This window comes from Chiroxiphia lanceolata, chromosome 6, assembly GCF_009829145.1.
Source record: "Chiroxiphia lanceolata isolate bChiLan1 chromosome 6, bChiLan1.pri, whole genome shotgun sequence".
Classification (NCBI taxonomy): Eukaryota; Metazoa; Chordata; class Aves; order Passeriformes; family Pipridae; genus Chiroxiphia; species Chiroxiphia lanceolata.
The window spans coordinates 16,103,371-16,119,564 of NC_045642.1; the positions used below are offsets into that span (position 1 = coordinate 16,103,371).

At 36.1% G+C, this 16,194-nt stretch overlaps 1 protein-coding gene across 3 annotated transcripts in view; it reads right to left on the reverse strand.

Moving 5' to 3' along the window:
- Positions 1-16,194, reverse strand: part of KCNQ1 (potassium voltage-gated channel subfamily Q member 1) — a 340,214-nt gene that overhangs the window by 231,206 nt on the left and 92,814 nt on the right. For 2 of the 3 annotated variants that reach the window (XM_032692165.1, XM_032692168.1), the window contains 6 exons: positions 10,185-10,295; positions 7,641-7,736; positions 5,862-5,984; positions 4,842-4,983; positions 3,526-3,552; positions 1,468-1,533 (listed from right to left, as the gene is read on the reverse strand). In XM_032692165.1, the coding sequence (XP_032548056.1) occupies positions 1,468-1,533; positions 3,526-3,552; positions 4,842-4,983; positions 5,862-5,984; positions 7,641-7,736; positions 10,185-10,295 (565 nt within the window). The remainder of the gene's footprint in view (positions 1-1,467; positions 1,534-3,525; positions 3,553-4,841; positions 4,984-5,861; positions 5,985-7,640; positions 7,737-10,184; positions 10,296-16,194) is intronic. The other variant, XM_032692166.1, reaches the window with a different exon arrangement.

A 16,194-nucleotide genomic window follows, 5' to 3' on the forward strand; every position in this document is an offset into this window, starting at 1 on the left:
ACATACAAGACAGTGGCTATGAAACAAGCAAAATAATTCCAGATTCAGATATGCTGCAAAATGCCTTTCAAACAGACCTCTTTTAGCTTTCATTAAATTAATTTTCACTGTTTTCATTTATACAAGATATAAATAACTTTCCCAGTTTCTAGGAAAGGAGGACTCACAAACTTCTAAGTTCTCCTGACAGCAAGTGACAAAAACTGCTGAACTGAAAACCATTTCGTGTTTGCTGAAAAGTCACCAAACAGTGCTTATGAGAGATACAATACACACACTACACAAATGGATCTGCAGAAACAGCTTTTCTTGGATCATTCACAGTTACTGCTTTTCAGTTTCATGGAAGGGGAGAGGAGGAGTGGCACAATGAAAAAGGAATCAGAATTCAAGAATGTGACTCAGCCAATTTGAAAGGGCTCTTATCTGAGCATAGAGATGAAGAGCTGATTAGTATGAGGCAAACATAGTATCTCCTTCCCTCTATTTTTAAAATTTCTAAGATCATCATAACCAAGAAAAGAGCCTTAGTGAGAGCTTCCCTGCCACAAAGTGCCTCGAAACAGGGCTCAAACAAAACACATTATTTTACTTACAAAAATAAATTCATAGTCATTTGAATTTGGAGGAGTCTTTCTTACAAAGCAGTGTTTAAAAAAATTATGTTAAAAAAAAAGACGCTAAATTTCTAAATATGAAGGCTAAAGGGGAAGAAAAACAAAGGAAACTTTGGACACTAATTTCCAATGGATAACAATGAGTGAACAGGAACATGAAACTGTATCAAAGGATGGTTGGTATAATTTAGGGAATCCCCAACTTTATTTTCTCTATTTTTCATGAGAACCTCTGCTTTAAAACAGAAATTCTGAACTTTATGGAAACATTCACGGTCAGGTTCTGAGCAACCTGAGCTAGTTGGAGATGTCCCTGCTCATTGCAGAGAGGTTGGGCTACACACCTTTAAAGGTGCCTTCCAACACAAATCATTCTACAGTTCTGTGAATCTTCAATCAAGGATTATAAACACAATAAAAAGAAATTACTGATATTTTTTCTGTATTATCAACACAACAATTTTATATACAATATGACATGTATGTAGATGCATTTCTGGTAGTGGACTATTTGGCTAGAGAGACAGAAAATATTTTACACTTCCTCCTTTGTAAGCACAGACAAAAAAGGTGAACACTTTAAAACAGTTTTTCATGGGAAAAAAATCTGAGTTTTCATTAATGCATTCAGAAAACACCTCTGGTCTGCCGACAATTATTTTAACATTTGCAATCTACAACCTGATCAACTTCCAAATGTAAAATTCTACTGAAATGCCCATGCCTTTTTTTGAAAAACAGCTCTATATTTTCTGTGCCACAGCAGGCAACTCCAGAGAGAGCATTGCAAAGATTTAGTAATTAACAAAGGTGATGGATTGATGGAACAATGAAATATTATGAGCTTTACCTGGAGAGGAAGGAGCACTGGAAGACTGCTGGTCTGCGGAAAAGGATGGCCAGGAACGCTGACAATCTGAGTCAGAGTAAAGATGCACATGAAACAGAGATAGAAGATGGGGAAAAAAAAAAAAAAAGAAAAAAGCTCCAGACAGGTAGCTGAGGAGATGGAGACATACATAAAATACAGTATGTTCTACACGACACAAAATAAAAAAAAACTATGGAAAAGAGTTTGTATGAAACTTTACTAGAGTGCACATTAGCAGAATATTAAATTGTCACTGAGGAGGCATCATTGCCTCTCCAAACCCATTCTTTACAACAGTGTCACCTGCTGCAAGACATTCCTCCCTACATCCCAGTTCCATTTTGAGGAAAGCAATCTGTGTTTGTCCCTTTCTTCCTGACTTTTAGGTTTCCCAAATCTTTCCCTTTTCTGAGTGTCCAGCCTCATACAGGTCAGACCTCTCTTGCTCTGGTTCCTACTATTTACAGTGTAACTATCTTCTGGTCAGATTTCAGGGGTTTGGAGAGTCTCAGTGCAAGTACAACATTGGGGAGTACCATTCTTAAACCACAACAGCATGCTCTTGGGTCTTTGCTGAACTGATAATGCCAGGAGAAAGAAGGAAGGGGGAGAAAGCTGGAAATCTTTGGTTGCCCAAGGATACTGACAGGGATGCCAGATGCAGGATTCAGGAATGTGAAGACTGAAGTATAAGTGAGCGGTCCATAAATTTACTGAATATGAGAAAGTAGCATATGGATACGTGACTAATCTTTCTGAAGGTCAAATTAAAGCTGAATGAGCAGCCTTGTATTCTTGTACTTCCTAATTTCTTTTTTCTGAACTTTTGATTTGGCAGCTTCAGTTTTCTGTGTAGGTAATCTTATTGACAGTAAGTACAATTACGCTCTCTCCTCTTTATTTCTTTGAGTTGGTGTGAGAACAGTGTTAGGTAATCTCTCAGGTCCACTGAGCTCAGGCTGCCTGGCTAGGAAATAGAAACTGAACATATGATGATTGGCAAAGCTCCTCTGATATTTCCCCAAGATGAAGGAATTTCTTGTTCATGTAAAACAGGTGACTTGGTGTCTCTTGCTGCTCTCCTGATTTTGTTCCACCATGCTCACCCCCAACAGAGGTGCATCTCTTGGAACACAGGAGAAGAGTGGAAACTGGAAAATGGGCAAATCAAGGATTAATCAGGGGGAGTTAAGGAGGTTCAGTTTGTTTTCGCTGTTTTACCACCTTATTTGCACCTGTGTCCCATGTGGGTTCAGAGGAGAAACTGAACCTTATATTTTCAGACAATTTGATCTAAGCCTGAGCATCCTTGCACCTGATCAACAAAAAGAAGCCTCTATTGTCCTCTGAATCTATTGGATTCAGAGCAGAAAACTTACAGGTGGCTCACAGCACTCTCACTAAATCACAGAGGTCTTTTGCCCAGGCCTAGCTCCAGTCCTACAATCTTTGGGGAACACTAAATTGTTAAGAAAGTGCCTAAGCAAGCACATTAGAAACATCACAGGACTACATGGCTGCTTAAGTGATCACAGAATCCAGACAAACAGTAAAATAAATTATTTAATTTATGGGTCCCCATTTGTTCACAAATATCTACAGCACATTTTTACAGCATGTACTTCAGAATGCACAGCATTGGGGTTCAAATCTGAAAGCTTTCTTCCACCTAATCTATTTATTTAAAAATTAATTCTCATCTATATGCTCAGCTAACTACTGGATAAATTATACTTTATTTATAGGCAAATTTTTTTTTATTGTTTATATATACATGAGCAATTTTTCTCAAGTATAAGGAACCCACTAGAGATCACCTACTTATTTAAATGAGTGCTCACTTTTCTCTTTGTAATGAAACCGTGGGTGCAATTGTGATTACAAGCATTAGAATGTACATTTTTGTCTGTCTAGGTCTCCTTGGCTGCAAAAGAGTTTTTAGAAACTATATGGCACTAGACACACATGAAAAGCACTGCAAACATTACACTGTCATAAGCTGGCATGCCATAAATAGAATTATTTTCCTCAACTTACCAAGCAATTTTAACATTCCTGTTTGTCCTGTATACTTGTAACAGTTTAGAGAGCAGAACGCAGATAAAAAAGAAAAAAGATAAGCGTCAGAAGAAATTACAGAAAATTCTTCTACTGAAAGCTATAGAGCTGATTTTTGACATGGCAGTAGTAGGCTGCCAGCAAATCGTATTGTCCTTAATCAGCTTAGAAATTTAATGATAAAAGGTGGAATCTAAGCATTTGTAAGGTGCTTTCATTTGATTGTTTTGAAGAAAGGTGTCTGTACTCAAATTCTGAGACACACTCAGCTCAGTACTTGTCCACCTTTTAACATTTCTACCACCAGACGAAATTTGCAATCGTGCCTTAACAGAGGCCAAGAAAGAGTGGAAAAGTATGGATGATGCAGAAAAACTAAGAGAAGCACACCAAAAAGTACATGGAAAGTGAGACTTTCTGCTGGAATTAAAATATGCCTCATGCCAGCCCACACTGCTATCTTATTTTGAAGGTCATTAAGTTTAATCAGGTCAGTCAAATGTTTGAGCAGAAAAAAACATAAGTACTTAAGGTATCTTCAATCAGTAAAACACATATTAAAAATTAAACCTTAATCTTGCTGCCAAAATTTGAGCAATACACATTAAAAACTTCTAATAAAGGTACATTTGTAAAAAAGTCACATTGTAAATTCAGACTTTACTTGGAAGTTCATTAGAGCAAAAGAAATATAATAAGCTGTTAATTATAAGATGGTTATCAAAGTTCTTTCTTTTTTCCTCATACTGTACAATGGTACAGTGTACAGTGACACTTAATACAGATGGATCCACATTTATCTTAAGTACTTCTGCTTTCAAAAGTTAAATCACAGCCTACTCCACTGAGCAGATGGCAGGAGCACATGATGGTTTCATGTAGCTGGCTATGTTCAGTGCAGCCAAGACATGTCAGTCCTTTTTGGTTCAGGTACAAGCACAATAGTAACATATCCTGGGTAAAGTTCACATGGAAAGGCTGACAGCTAATCCCTGTAGTTTCAATCAGTTGCAGAATTGGGGAATGTGTGCACCAGCCCCAGAGTCAGTAGCTCTTCTGGCAGGCGGAAATGACAAATGATTTAGTTTGTCTGCAGTGGAGCATGCTCATTAAAATGATGGTTAAATCTCATCCAGATAAGCCAGCAACCAACACCAAAAAGCAAAGTATTCTTCCTTTAGAATGACAACAGCTTGTTCTGTCCCTCTCCCCTACAGATATTAAAAAGGATCTGTGTGTAAATCTAATAATAGAAGCCATTACAATTACTGGCATTTTATAATGGAACTCCTTACCAGAATTTTCATAGGCTTCAAAATTGAAATGAGGTTTCCTGTCCTCCGCCACGTGGTCATAAGTGATGTGTGGTATAGCCAACATCCTATCTGGAGAAGAAGGTCCATTGTCCTTGTCTAACTTAAATTTCTTCTTTTTAACCTAAAAAACCCACATACATTAAATTACTCAAACCAAGCTACATTTAGTTGTCTCTTCAGTAATGTCTTCAATAACAATGCAGTCCCCAATGAGTTATAACCAATTAAAAGAGTTCCTGACCAATTACATTTTCATTATGCTATACTGTGTTTCTCATTATGTTGGCCCCCTCATCCTGCTAAAACTGGCTAATCACTAGAATTCTTCACACTGTCATTACCAAATCCCTTGCCTGCAATAAAAAAAAAAAATCTGCTAGTTCTGCAGCAGCTCATATAAATCAAACTATTCTAGAATATCTTTACCATTTTATGGATGCAATAAATCATACCCTCAGCAAAAAGCAAATGGATATATTGCTACTGAACTCAGATGACCCTTGGAAATACAAGAGAAGATTTCTGCACAACATCCTCCCCTTCCATCTTGAGATTACTGTGCAATACTTTTACAATAGAAAGGACAGAGTATTACTTAATCTAAAGATTCTGATGAAGTTTTTTTTGTTGCTGTTTTTTAAGCAAAATAAATAAAAAAATTTAACTTATGGAATCCGTTGGTATGACTTTTTTTTTTCCCTTTCTTCATAGTTTTCCAAACAATAACAGTAAGTTACTGATCGATGTGCCTCAGTTAGGTCATTATAACTCTCTTCCAAACCCACAGATCCATTAAAAAAGTCAAGTTTGGGGAACTGAAGCAAATTAACTTATAGTTTCTGATGTCTATATACTGACACTGTAAAAACCGAAATGTAAATAAAAATTTGAAACCAAATAATAATCTGTAACACAAACAAAACAAATAGTCTCTAGAGCAAATTCAATCTAATTTAAAAATTTTTAATTACTCTAATAGGAAACATTAGTTACTGATACCATCACCGATTTCTTTGGTTTTGGACTGGGTGACAGCAAATGGTAATTCCTGGCAGGTTTTCGAATGTATATTTTCCACGTAGAAGAGTCTGGGTTTTCTGCAGCGTAGCATCTCCATGCAGTCTAGAACAAATGTTTTAAGCAATGGAATAATTAATCAATCACATTAGTACCTCATTGTACAACACAGCAATTTCCAAATATCACGTTAGTCATTCTTTGTTTATTTTTATTCTTGAATTTGCCCACTGGAAACATAAACTCAGCATGGTTTAGAACCCTTATTTAGTAAACAGAAACCAGACAGTTAGAACTGGGCAAACCAGAAAGAAAGATCAGTCTTTTCAAGTGCAATTTTGTTCTCATTAGCAACAAACAAATAATGAGAGAGAACTCGACTGGATTCAACTTCTTACTCTGGTCCAGTTTCCCTACCTGACTTCCAGCATTTTACCTATTGCATTCTGTGTTTCAGGCTCTTACTCAGAAAAAAACAAGAATTGTTTTTTCATGCCTCACAAGAGTACTACCAGGGGAAAAAAAAAGGAATTGTGATGTGATCAGTAGGGTTGTATTCATATGAAGAAATGAACCTGATGGCACAATGGAATAGTACCACTGGCTAACTAGGAACCAAAACCCAAACCCAATCCTCTCACTTGCCAGCCACAATGATTAAAGTACCACATTCTAAGACAAAAAGGAAGAAAAGCAGGGCTAGGAAACAAGAACAACACGAGACAAAACACTACTGTATTCTTTCTTAAATGTCAAAACATATCTGAGTTGATTAATAGTTACTCTCCAAATTAAAAAGGCAGATCCCCACTTGCACACTACATAAAAAAAGGACACATGTATACACAAACAAAATCTAGAGGAGGAAAGGCCAGAAAACACTAGATGAAAGAAACAAAGCAAGGCAGAATGACAGAGGAAAACAGACAGCAGCTGGAAAGTAAAGGATCAGACAATCACCATATAATTCCCTCCATGGTTAATAGGACACTGGAAGAAACAACTGGCCTCTAGAAGAAAACAAGAAGGAATACAGGGAAAGAAAATCACTCATCTGAGATGTTCTCATCTTGTACTTATTTTGTAAACATCTTGGTTCAAGAATAATCTTTTTAAAAGTTATTTGTAGAATATTTATTACATTGGGCTTTCAGAAATGCAAGACTATGATTAAATCATAATTACTACTATTAAGAACAGGTAGTCAGCAAGTCATTGTCTGTCCTCTACTCCTCCTTAACATTTCTGATGGAGGCAAGTACAACATTCTGGACATGCAGTCTCAGGTTTCCCAAAAGAATCAGTGGGAACACTAAAAAAAAAATCCATTCTTTATAAAACCATATGATACGAGATTTTTAAGAATTTATTTGTCCCACGGAAACCGAAACTTTTTTGACATTTGTCTTTACAAGCAGCAACTTCTTAAAAGTACAGTTTTACATGAAGTCTCCTTTCTGTTTTTTCACTACTACAAGCATGATAATTCATAACTTTTTCCCCAGGTAAATTGTTTAATAATTACTGGGTAGCCTTCAGTTTTGATTTTAACCAGTTGAATTAAACAGTTTGCACTAATTTGGGAGTGTATTTTTTTGCTTATTAGTTTACATTAAAGGCTGGATTTCCAAAACTTGCATCTGTAACTCCTGTACAATTTTTAATGGGAATCAGGCATAGAAAAAGTGCCAACAGTTTTTGGGGAAAAAAGTATTATAAATGGAAAGAAATGACCGTATGCAATATGCAGGAACTCAGTACCTGTATGAGTGAGGCAGCAGCTGGAATTTGACGGTTGAAATGTTTCTGTCTTTGTTTCTGTTGTACCTTTAGGGCAAAGCCTGAACCAAGAATTCCCTGTGGAAAGAAAAAACACTTTTTTTTTATTTTTATTTTTTTTTAAGGGGAGGAAAGAACCACACATAAGCTTGCCAAATTTTGTTGTATTAATAAACTTCTATTCAGCACCATAAAATCCAACTAATTATTTAGAGGAAATGACTTAATACAGCAAAGTTTTTAGACTCAGTTATTATTACTTGCTGAAATGAACTGTGAATGCTACCATGCTCTGATGCAAAGCCTGTTGGATTCAGCCCCTAAAGAGGAAGCAGAAATTATATTTCATACCCTCTAAAAGTCTCACAAATGCTTGTGAAGGGGAATAACAGAATAGGGAAAGATATCAACCTGATGTGCTTAACTTCATTTTTATGAGAAAGTAAGCTTTGGCATGGCATGATTCAGGTCGGGTGGTATGGTAATTTCTATGTCCATATGTTAATCTGTGGTGGGAGGGGAGGAGAGAGGATGAAGAAGAGGAAAACGCATATTTCAAAATGGTCAGAACTTCAGTGAGTTTGACACAAGCCCACCTAATTCACTCTCAGGACAAGGACTAACAGCACTGGATGGTGTACCACCTGAACTAGACTCCAAATGTAGTGCAGTTATGAAGTCCAAATTTAAGTAAAGACCAAGTCATTTATGTAGTCATTTGCACAGTTATAGACATATTTAACACAAGTTTTAGTAACACAGGTAAAAATGAAATCTTCTATAAATCAGCTTACATGATTATACCTACTCTTAATTCTTTTTCTACATATAGCAGAAGGCATCAGAGCAGCCAGGGATCTTGGCTCAACCTCTAAGAACTGTATTAATCATCAAGTATTTTGAAAGGAACAAGAAATGCCCTTCCTCTTACGTTCATTTAGTAAAGATCAAAGAAGTAATGATGCTCAAACATCACATATTTGGGAAATGAAGGATCATTTCTAGATCCAGAAGCCATACCAGTTGCATTTAGCCACAACAAATACTTTTGACTGTGATCTCAGCCAGATCCCCTTACTTAAAATGGCAACAAGACAGCATGCAACAGATCTTCAAACCCTGAATTCCCCCCTTGGGCCAACTCACAAGAACAACTTAATCCAGTAAAGAAAATCCCACTGATAAAGGGGTGTTTGTTGTTGTTTTGCTTCAATGAAGATTAGGGAAATCTGACAGGCAAACATAAAGCACGGCTATGAAGGCATGGCTGTCACACAATCATTTGTAAAACACCTTTACTGGCATTCAAGTCTGATTTTAAAAACCCTACCAAAACAAACAAACACCACCACCACTCTTCAGTCAAAAAAAGTAGCTTTGGGCGTTTTTCATACAAATTGTTTCATTTACCAGTTCTCTCTTCTAAAATAAATGGGAAAGATATTAGAATGAGGAGGGGAGAAACATATGCTCTAATAGCAAATTGATGCTGGAGAGTTTATAAAACTACACTTAATTATCCTCCTCTGCAAAAGGTTATGTACCTTTAAAGTAAGCAACTAATTTTAAAAAGCCACTGGAATTTTAGTAGCTACTATTTCACATTGTGAAGAATTTTTGTGAAGGTACTGGCATAAAGGTATTCTCGTCCACCCTGTACCATCCCCACCACTTCTCTGCCACAACTACACAAATATCTGCAAACACAATCGTCCTTGTCACTGAACTGAAAAACCTGCAGAAAAAAAAAATCATTTTAACCACAAGTTTCAGGTGGCACAAACATTTTAAAAGCACAATTCAGGGATATTGCTGAATTTGTGAAAAACATACCCTTAACTACCCTTGGCACTGAATATTTGTGTTTTCAAACCACAGCTTAGGTTTTGCTGACTGTGAATTTACCCTTGGTACTCAAGTGCCTTGTTTCTTGTTTGAAAGTATTTGGGAACCTGTTTTCAGTGCAAACAAAGTGCCATAACAGTTTTAAAAGGTCAGCTCTAGGTCACTTTTGAAAATGGGACTTTGGCCATGGACAGATGTTAATTTGGCAAAGAACTGCATCAGTGTCCCTGGCTGCTGATTGTTGTCTCCCTGCCAGTGACACCTTTTAGTCAGATTTTCTAGAAGGAGAATGTGTATGAGAACTCTACAGTTCACCTTGGACCTAATCAACTGAGTAAACTGTGAGGGAATGCCTTAAAAAGCCAAAACATCGCCAAGTCACTGAGTCTAGAAGTAATTAGAAATAACTTCCTTTACACTTCTGAGATGGGCAGAAAAAGTACTTTGAATTAAACATCTTTTTCTCAAACACATCCGAAACCTAGTGTTGCATACAAATACACTGCATATTTACTTAGTTACTTTCTACAAGCACATATATTTCAAATACAATATAAAATTTTAATACAAAGCTTTCATGATATCAGATTAAATGAAAGGTTAAAGAATCAGTAACAAAAGTTTCCTCTGATGACTAATGAGTCAACACCAAACTGACAGCAAAAGTACAAGATAACCTACCGCAGGTAGTGCAAAAAATGAAATTGCAAATACTGAAAAACAAGATGCAATGGTCTTTCCTATCCAAGTCTGAGGCACTTTATCTCCATAGCCAATAGTTGTAACAGTTACCTGCAAAGAGAAATATAGAGAGTATTACAGTAAGTATTAACATGGCAGTTTTGGGTTGTTGTTCTCTCTTTTGTATGTATTTTAAAGAAACATCAGCTACATTCCTAACTCTTCCAGTGACAGTCTGTGTGAGACTAATGAAGGTAACTCTTCCCTCCTGGTTTGCTTCCCCATCTAATACCAGACGGAAAAACATAGAGGAGGTTGAATTACAACAAGATACATGTTTAAAATCTTCCAAAGTAAAACCATTAGTTTAAGTCTTCATGGCTGAGGCAACTGTACAGCATATGAAGTTACTGGGATATAGGTTGCCTGCCCATGTCACACACTTTCCTAAGGGAAAGGCTGCCAACAGTTCTGAACTGGTGATTTTGTTTATGGGCATGAGATGTTTGCTGAAAGTATTACAGGGTTGTTGCATAAAAAGAGCAAACACATACTGTAACCATGCACTATGCCTGGGGTCAGACATCAAGTGTTCTAGAGATAATATTGGTATAAATAGCAAGAGAAGCTGAAAAATTTCCATGTAGTAAAGATCCTGAAAACAGTCTCATGAATCACCAATTCATATAAAACACTGAGAGCAAGAACAGATAATTTAAAGCACACATGCAGGAAACATCTGCTGAGTTTTGCCTTTCAAAACACTGAAGCAAAGATTACCACCACAGTGATGCAGCATAGCAAGGCTTAATAAGTAATTATTTGCATGAGCTCAAGGAAAGAATGTATTTGTTTGAAGCAGAAGGATACATCTGGCATCTGAGAGCAATTTAAATTCACCCATGCCACCAGCTATTTCTGAATTTGGAAACTGGAGAGATTTTTATCTGGGACTTCGAAGAAGGCCAACCAGATCAGAGCATGGGAAACCACACTCTCAAGCAGTTGAAGCTCACCTCAATTACTTGGCTGCTCAGACTTTCTTCTGACAATATGGGCCTTCAGCTGCCCAGGACACAGAAGTTTGTCCCACAGTAACATACACAGGCCATTCCCACCTTGTCCTGCAGCTAGTTCACCTACCTGTCTGCTCTAACACACACTACCCAGCAACTGCAGAAATGCAGGCAATGCCCAGGGCAACATCTCTACGTGAGGACAGAAGGGCAGATTTATAGAGGCAAGATGGTTGTTTAGCGGGTGAAGGCATGCAGAACACGTCTTTGGAGAAATAAAAGCTCATGACAAGAACTTCAGGAAAGGTATGGCTGTCACCCACTTTAGTAATTTTCCATTCTTACTAAAAGATGAGAGGAAAATACTGTGTATGTAAATTTTGACCTGGGATGTACCTCAAACACACAAAGCAAGCCATCCATACTTGAACTGCCCACCCTCTAAGCAAAATCATTATGTGTCAGCCAAACACATGACAAAAGGGCAGCTTTAGCTGCTTGAGGTGGTGATGTTTATTGCAAGTTTATTGCCAGTTGTTGATACACAAAATATTCAAGAATTGTTTTTTAATTTTTAATACAAGTTTTTAAAATATGGCTTATTTACAAAACTATTTCATACTCTACAGAAGTACGTTAAATAAGGTAAGTACCCAAGTTCCTTTGCTTGTATTCCTCAAAATTGTTATTAAAATACCACTTTAATTCAGGACCTGATGAGAGGCTGAAGGGGCGATGTTATCTCCTTATCTACATAAAAGGGTGGCTTAAAAAAAATTTCTGAAGTCTAATTACAATTTCACATTAAAAAACACAGTATAAAAAAAGGAAATATAATTATAGGAAAAGTTATGGCCGCCAATACCGTCTTACAGAAAAGATTATGAGAGAAAATCACCATTTATTCCTTCATTTTTGAAAAAAAAATTATAAACCCTTGTAATTGAAAAATTTTACCAACTATTCTGTGTTACAGTCTTCAAATCATGTTAATTAAGTAGAAATGTAAAAAAGAAATAGGTGCTTTTGAGCTGACTAAAGCATAACTGAAGAATAATTCATATACATCTAAGAAATGATTGTCTCCCTTTGCCACCACACCCCTGCCAATCCCTTCTGAATTGGTCTATGTGAATCATCAGTGGCACAAAAAAAAAGTATTTCCTGTGATGTTTGTTTAGGAGATTTTTCTAAAAAGCATCCTGGAAATTAAGTTGCAAATTAAAGTGTGCATTTAATTTAACATTTTCCTCTGCCCTCTTAACTCTAAACCATCTATAAATTCATTGTAGATGGTTTTCTTTTGCCCCAAAATACACGCTGCTGAAACCTTGCATGCCAAGTTTCTGCCCTAAATGATTTTTTACAGCCAGATTATAACCCCCTAAAGAGTACAATACTAATTTTACAATTATAAAATAAGATATTATAATGGAAATACTGAGTCAACTTCCACTCTAGCATAGTAAACATGTTGGCATAATGAAATTAAATTGATACAAGAGCTCACACATTAAATTTCATTGAAAAGTAGCATGTAAAACAATTGTTTTAATTAGGAACAAAATCATTTTCATCCACTGACTATTTTAGAACTTTGATCGGATGAACATCATCACAGACTTCGGTATTAAGACTAATGTTGTTCCTATTAAATATGCATCAGTAGTCTGAAGGAGAGAATACGAAGCAAAAACCCACACAGAAAGAAGAAATAGTAATGTTCATCTGCACTGAATAGGGAAGGGATTTTAATCTAGGTTATATCAGCCTAAAGTGAGTGCAGGAAATTAATCAGGTAAGTAAGGATATTCCATTGATGAAATCCTTGCTGTGTACCTTGCAAAATTTTGGATAGTTACATGGCTATAAAATAGAAGAATGCATGATTCTGAGATATTAAAAAGGCAGACAACACAGCACTGAGGAAGCAAACACAAGGTTAAAGATTAAAAAAGCCAAGCATTAAAGCAAATGAGGGAAAGTCACCTAATAGAAAATACCTTATCTACTTCATTTCTAAATTTACAGTACTGCAACTTCAAAATCAATTGCACTAGGTATTGTTCTGCATACCAGACACAACTCAGAATTTTCTGATCCACTTACAATACCCATCCTGATTAAAGCAAGTAATATAAGAGCAACATCCAGCCATATACCAGAAACATTGACCAGCTGCCTGACTCCATTTCAACTGAACTACAGTAAATTTCAGAACAGTCTGAATGCTCTTCTGTTCACCTAGGTGTTACAAACACATTAGAAGCCCTTCTATTTCTTGGCATTTTATTCTGTCAACTGCATTCATGCAGGTTGAATATAATGCACAAACTTTCCAAGCTGCTGAAACCCCGTCAGCACAAGTGCAAACAGATTGATGTCCTGCATTTATTTCACTGTGAAGTATGCTATATAAAGCTCAAAAAAACTCCTACTGATCTTTCTGGATTTTGAATTCTTTTCCAAATGGCAATATTCTTCTTCCTTGTGCACATAAGGATGTATGTGATAAGAACAGATTCACACAACTGAAATTCTTCTTTCTGATCCTAGTCACCTCTATGTGCATTGCAGCACTCTGAGAAAATACAAGCTACGTCCTTCAAATGAACAAGCTAAGAGACTGTTCTACAGGTCACAAATATTTTGAAACACTGGAATTAAAACTGCAATGCAAAGCTAAAAAAAGGACTTCCTTGTCACTACAATTACAAACATGTGAAGGAGATGTTTGGATTCTTCTTCTCCTTAAAATTTCAAAGTCATTTTCATGCAGTTATCATTGCAGGCTCACACCATCATTCTCAATGCAACTGAAGTACATGAATGAGACACAACCACATCTGAAGGACACAAACACTTCTAATAACTTAGGATATGGAATGAAATGGAACTGCACATCCAGTTGCAAACACAACAAATAGAATACATTAACTTCAGTTATTATTATTCTCTCTAATAATATATCCTCAGTGTTGCCTAAACATTTCTTTTGGATCTTAGTTTACTACCTCCTCAAGGTGTCATTTTCAGTCATTGCCAGTTCCAAACAAATTATTGCTCACTCTAAATCTCCTAATCAAAAGGTGGTCCAAACTAAACATCTATACTTGTGAGATCACAGAGATAAACAAGAAGAGTCTTTTAAAAGACCCATTTCAACAGGAGTACAACTTGTGCTAATTACTGAAATTTAAATGAAAGCTAAATTCTTTTATTACCATTATTTTTTCTAGATGCCAACATGGAAAATTATCTCTATTTTGAAATACTTTGTTTCATCAAATGAAAAACAACTGTTAATTCTGTATTCTTCTAGATAAAATTTTTGTTCCTACCTCCTTGTTATCTTCTGATAGAGGTTTAAAAATTTGAGAATTAGGAAAAGAAACCCCAAGAGTGTTCCCTAGATGTAAGAAAATCTATGTCTGTACTTCGTAAGCAACAATTTTAAAAGGTTTCTCCACATCTACTCTAAAGATCTTCATTGAATGAGAACAAAATGTAGTGGGAGCTGCTCATGGAGTTAAAGCTCAGAGATGAGAAGGTAGCTGCAAAATGAAGAGATGCATGCAAAAAGCATGTAAAAAGCATTTTAAAATATCTTCATCTTTCAATCGCTGCTCCAACAATTCCTAAAATAACCAACTCCCTCATAAAAACTCAAACACGTAGTTCCAAAAATTATAATTAAAAAAAATAAAAGGATATAATAGGTCTATAGTTGGTATTCTTGACTTGTAAACCACGTAGAGATTAAAAACTTCTGTCAAACACTGAAGTCAGCACACAGTCCTCAATGGCTTTTTTAATTAAGAAGAGGGGGGGGAAAAAGGGTTCTGAATAACACAAGACCTCTTTTATGAAGCTATTTTTAAAACTTATGTGCAACTATTTTATAAATAAAATTAGATCTCTTCTAATTTAGCAAAAGTTTTATGCATGTGAAGTTTCAAGTGGTATTTCCTGCAACTTTTCAGCAAAGTTTTCCCCCAGTTTTGATTTTGAATTTACAATAAGTACATACTGATAGGCTTTGCTAAATAAGACATGGTTTTATGCACATTTAGAAGTAAGTAAGTAAACTTGTAAATTTTTTGTTGAATTTGGTCCTTAGTGAGAAAGCATATCTTCTAATCTATAAAAATTAAAGGAACAAGAAATTCTTAACCAAAGCTGTTACTTGCAGAAAACTGCTTGATTCAATTCAAAGCAACATGCACAGTGTAATATCCATGCATGGCTATATTCAATAATTGCTTGTGGCAAACAGTGCTCATGATCAAAGAGACTGTTAGCACGGTCCACATAATGGTTTTCCTGAAGGATGTTTGTTCCAGTGTGAAGGTTGGAAATTGTGTACTCATTCAGTGGATATCAAAAGAAGAACTATTCTCACTTGGTCTGAGGCATGATTGAAATGAATGCTAAAGGAGGGGGGAGGCTTCAGGAAGGGGCGAGAAAAACCCAACAACAACAAAACAAAAACCCATAAACAAAACACTGAAAGCCACAAAGCCCCCAGAGGCAGTGAGCAGGTAACATTCTCTGAAGGTAGTTGTCTCTGACAGATTCAGTGAAAGCAATTATAATATTTTTTTTAAGCATCTTTTTTAATTTTGTTTTTAATTATTTCATGTTTTTATTGTCCTCAATCTATATTAGATTTAAGACAGTCTTTAAGACTGTCAGTCTGGACAGGAAGGGTGACTTAAGCAGACTAATTTTGAATACTGGCACTGGGGAGCTGAAAGATGCATCACGTTACTTTTATTTTACTTGCTAACACTAAATTTGTCTTTTGAAAGACATGCAGATATGCAGCCACTGTCAGAATTATTTATACAACTTGCACTGCATTCAAAACCAGCAATAATATAGACAAATCTTTATGCCATAAGATAACCTTAGGTTTCTTCAAGAAGCCCATAACTGACTTGGTGAATAGCTACAGCCCAGAGTTCTCAAGGAAATTCAAATAAAGCCCAGGA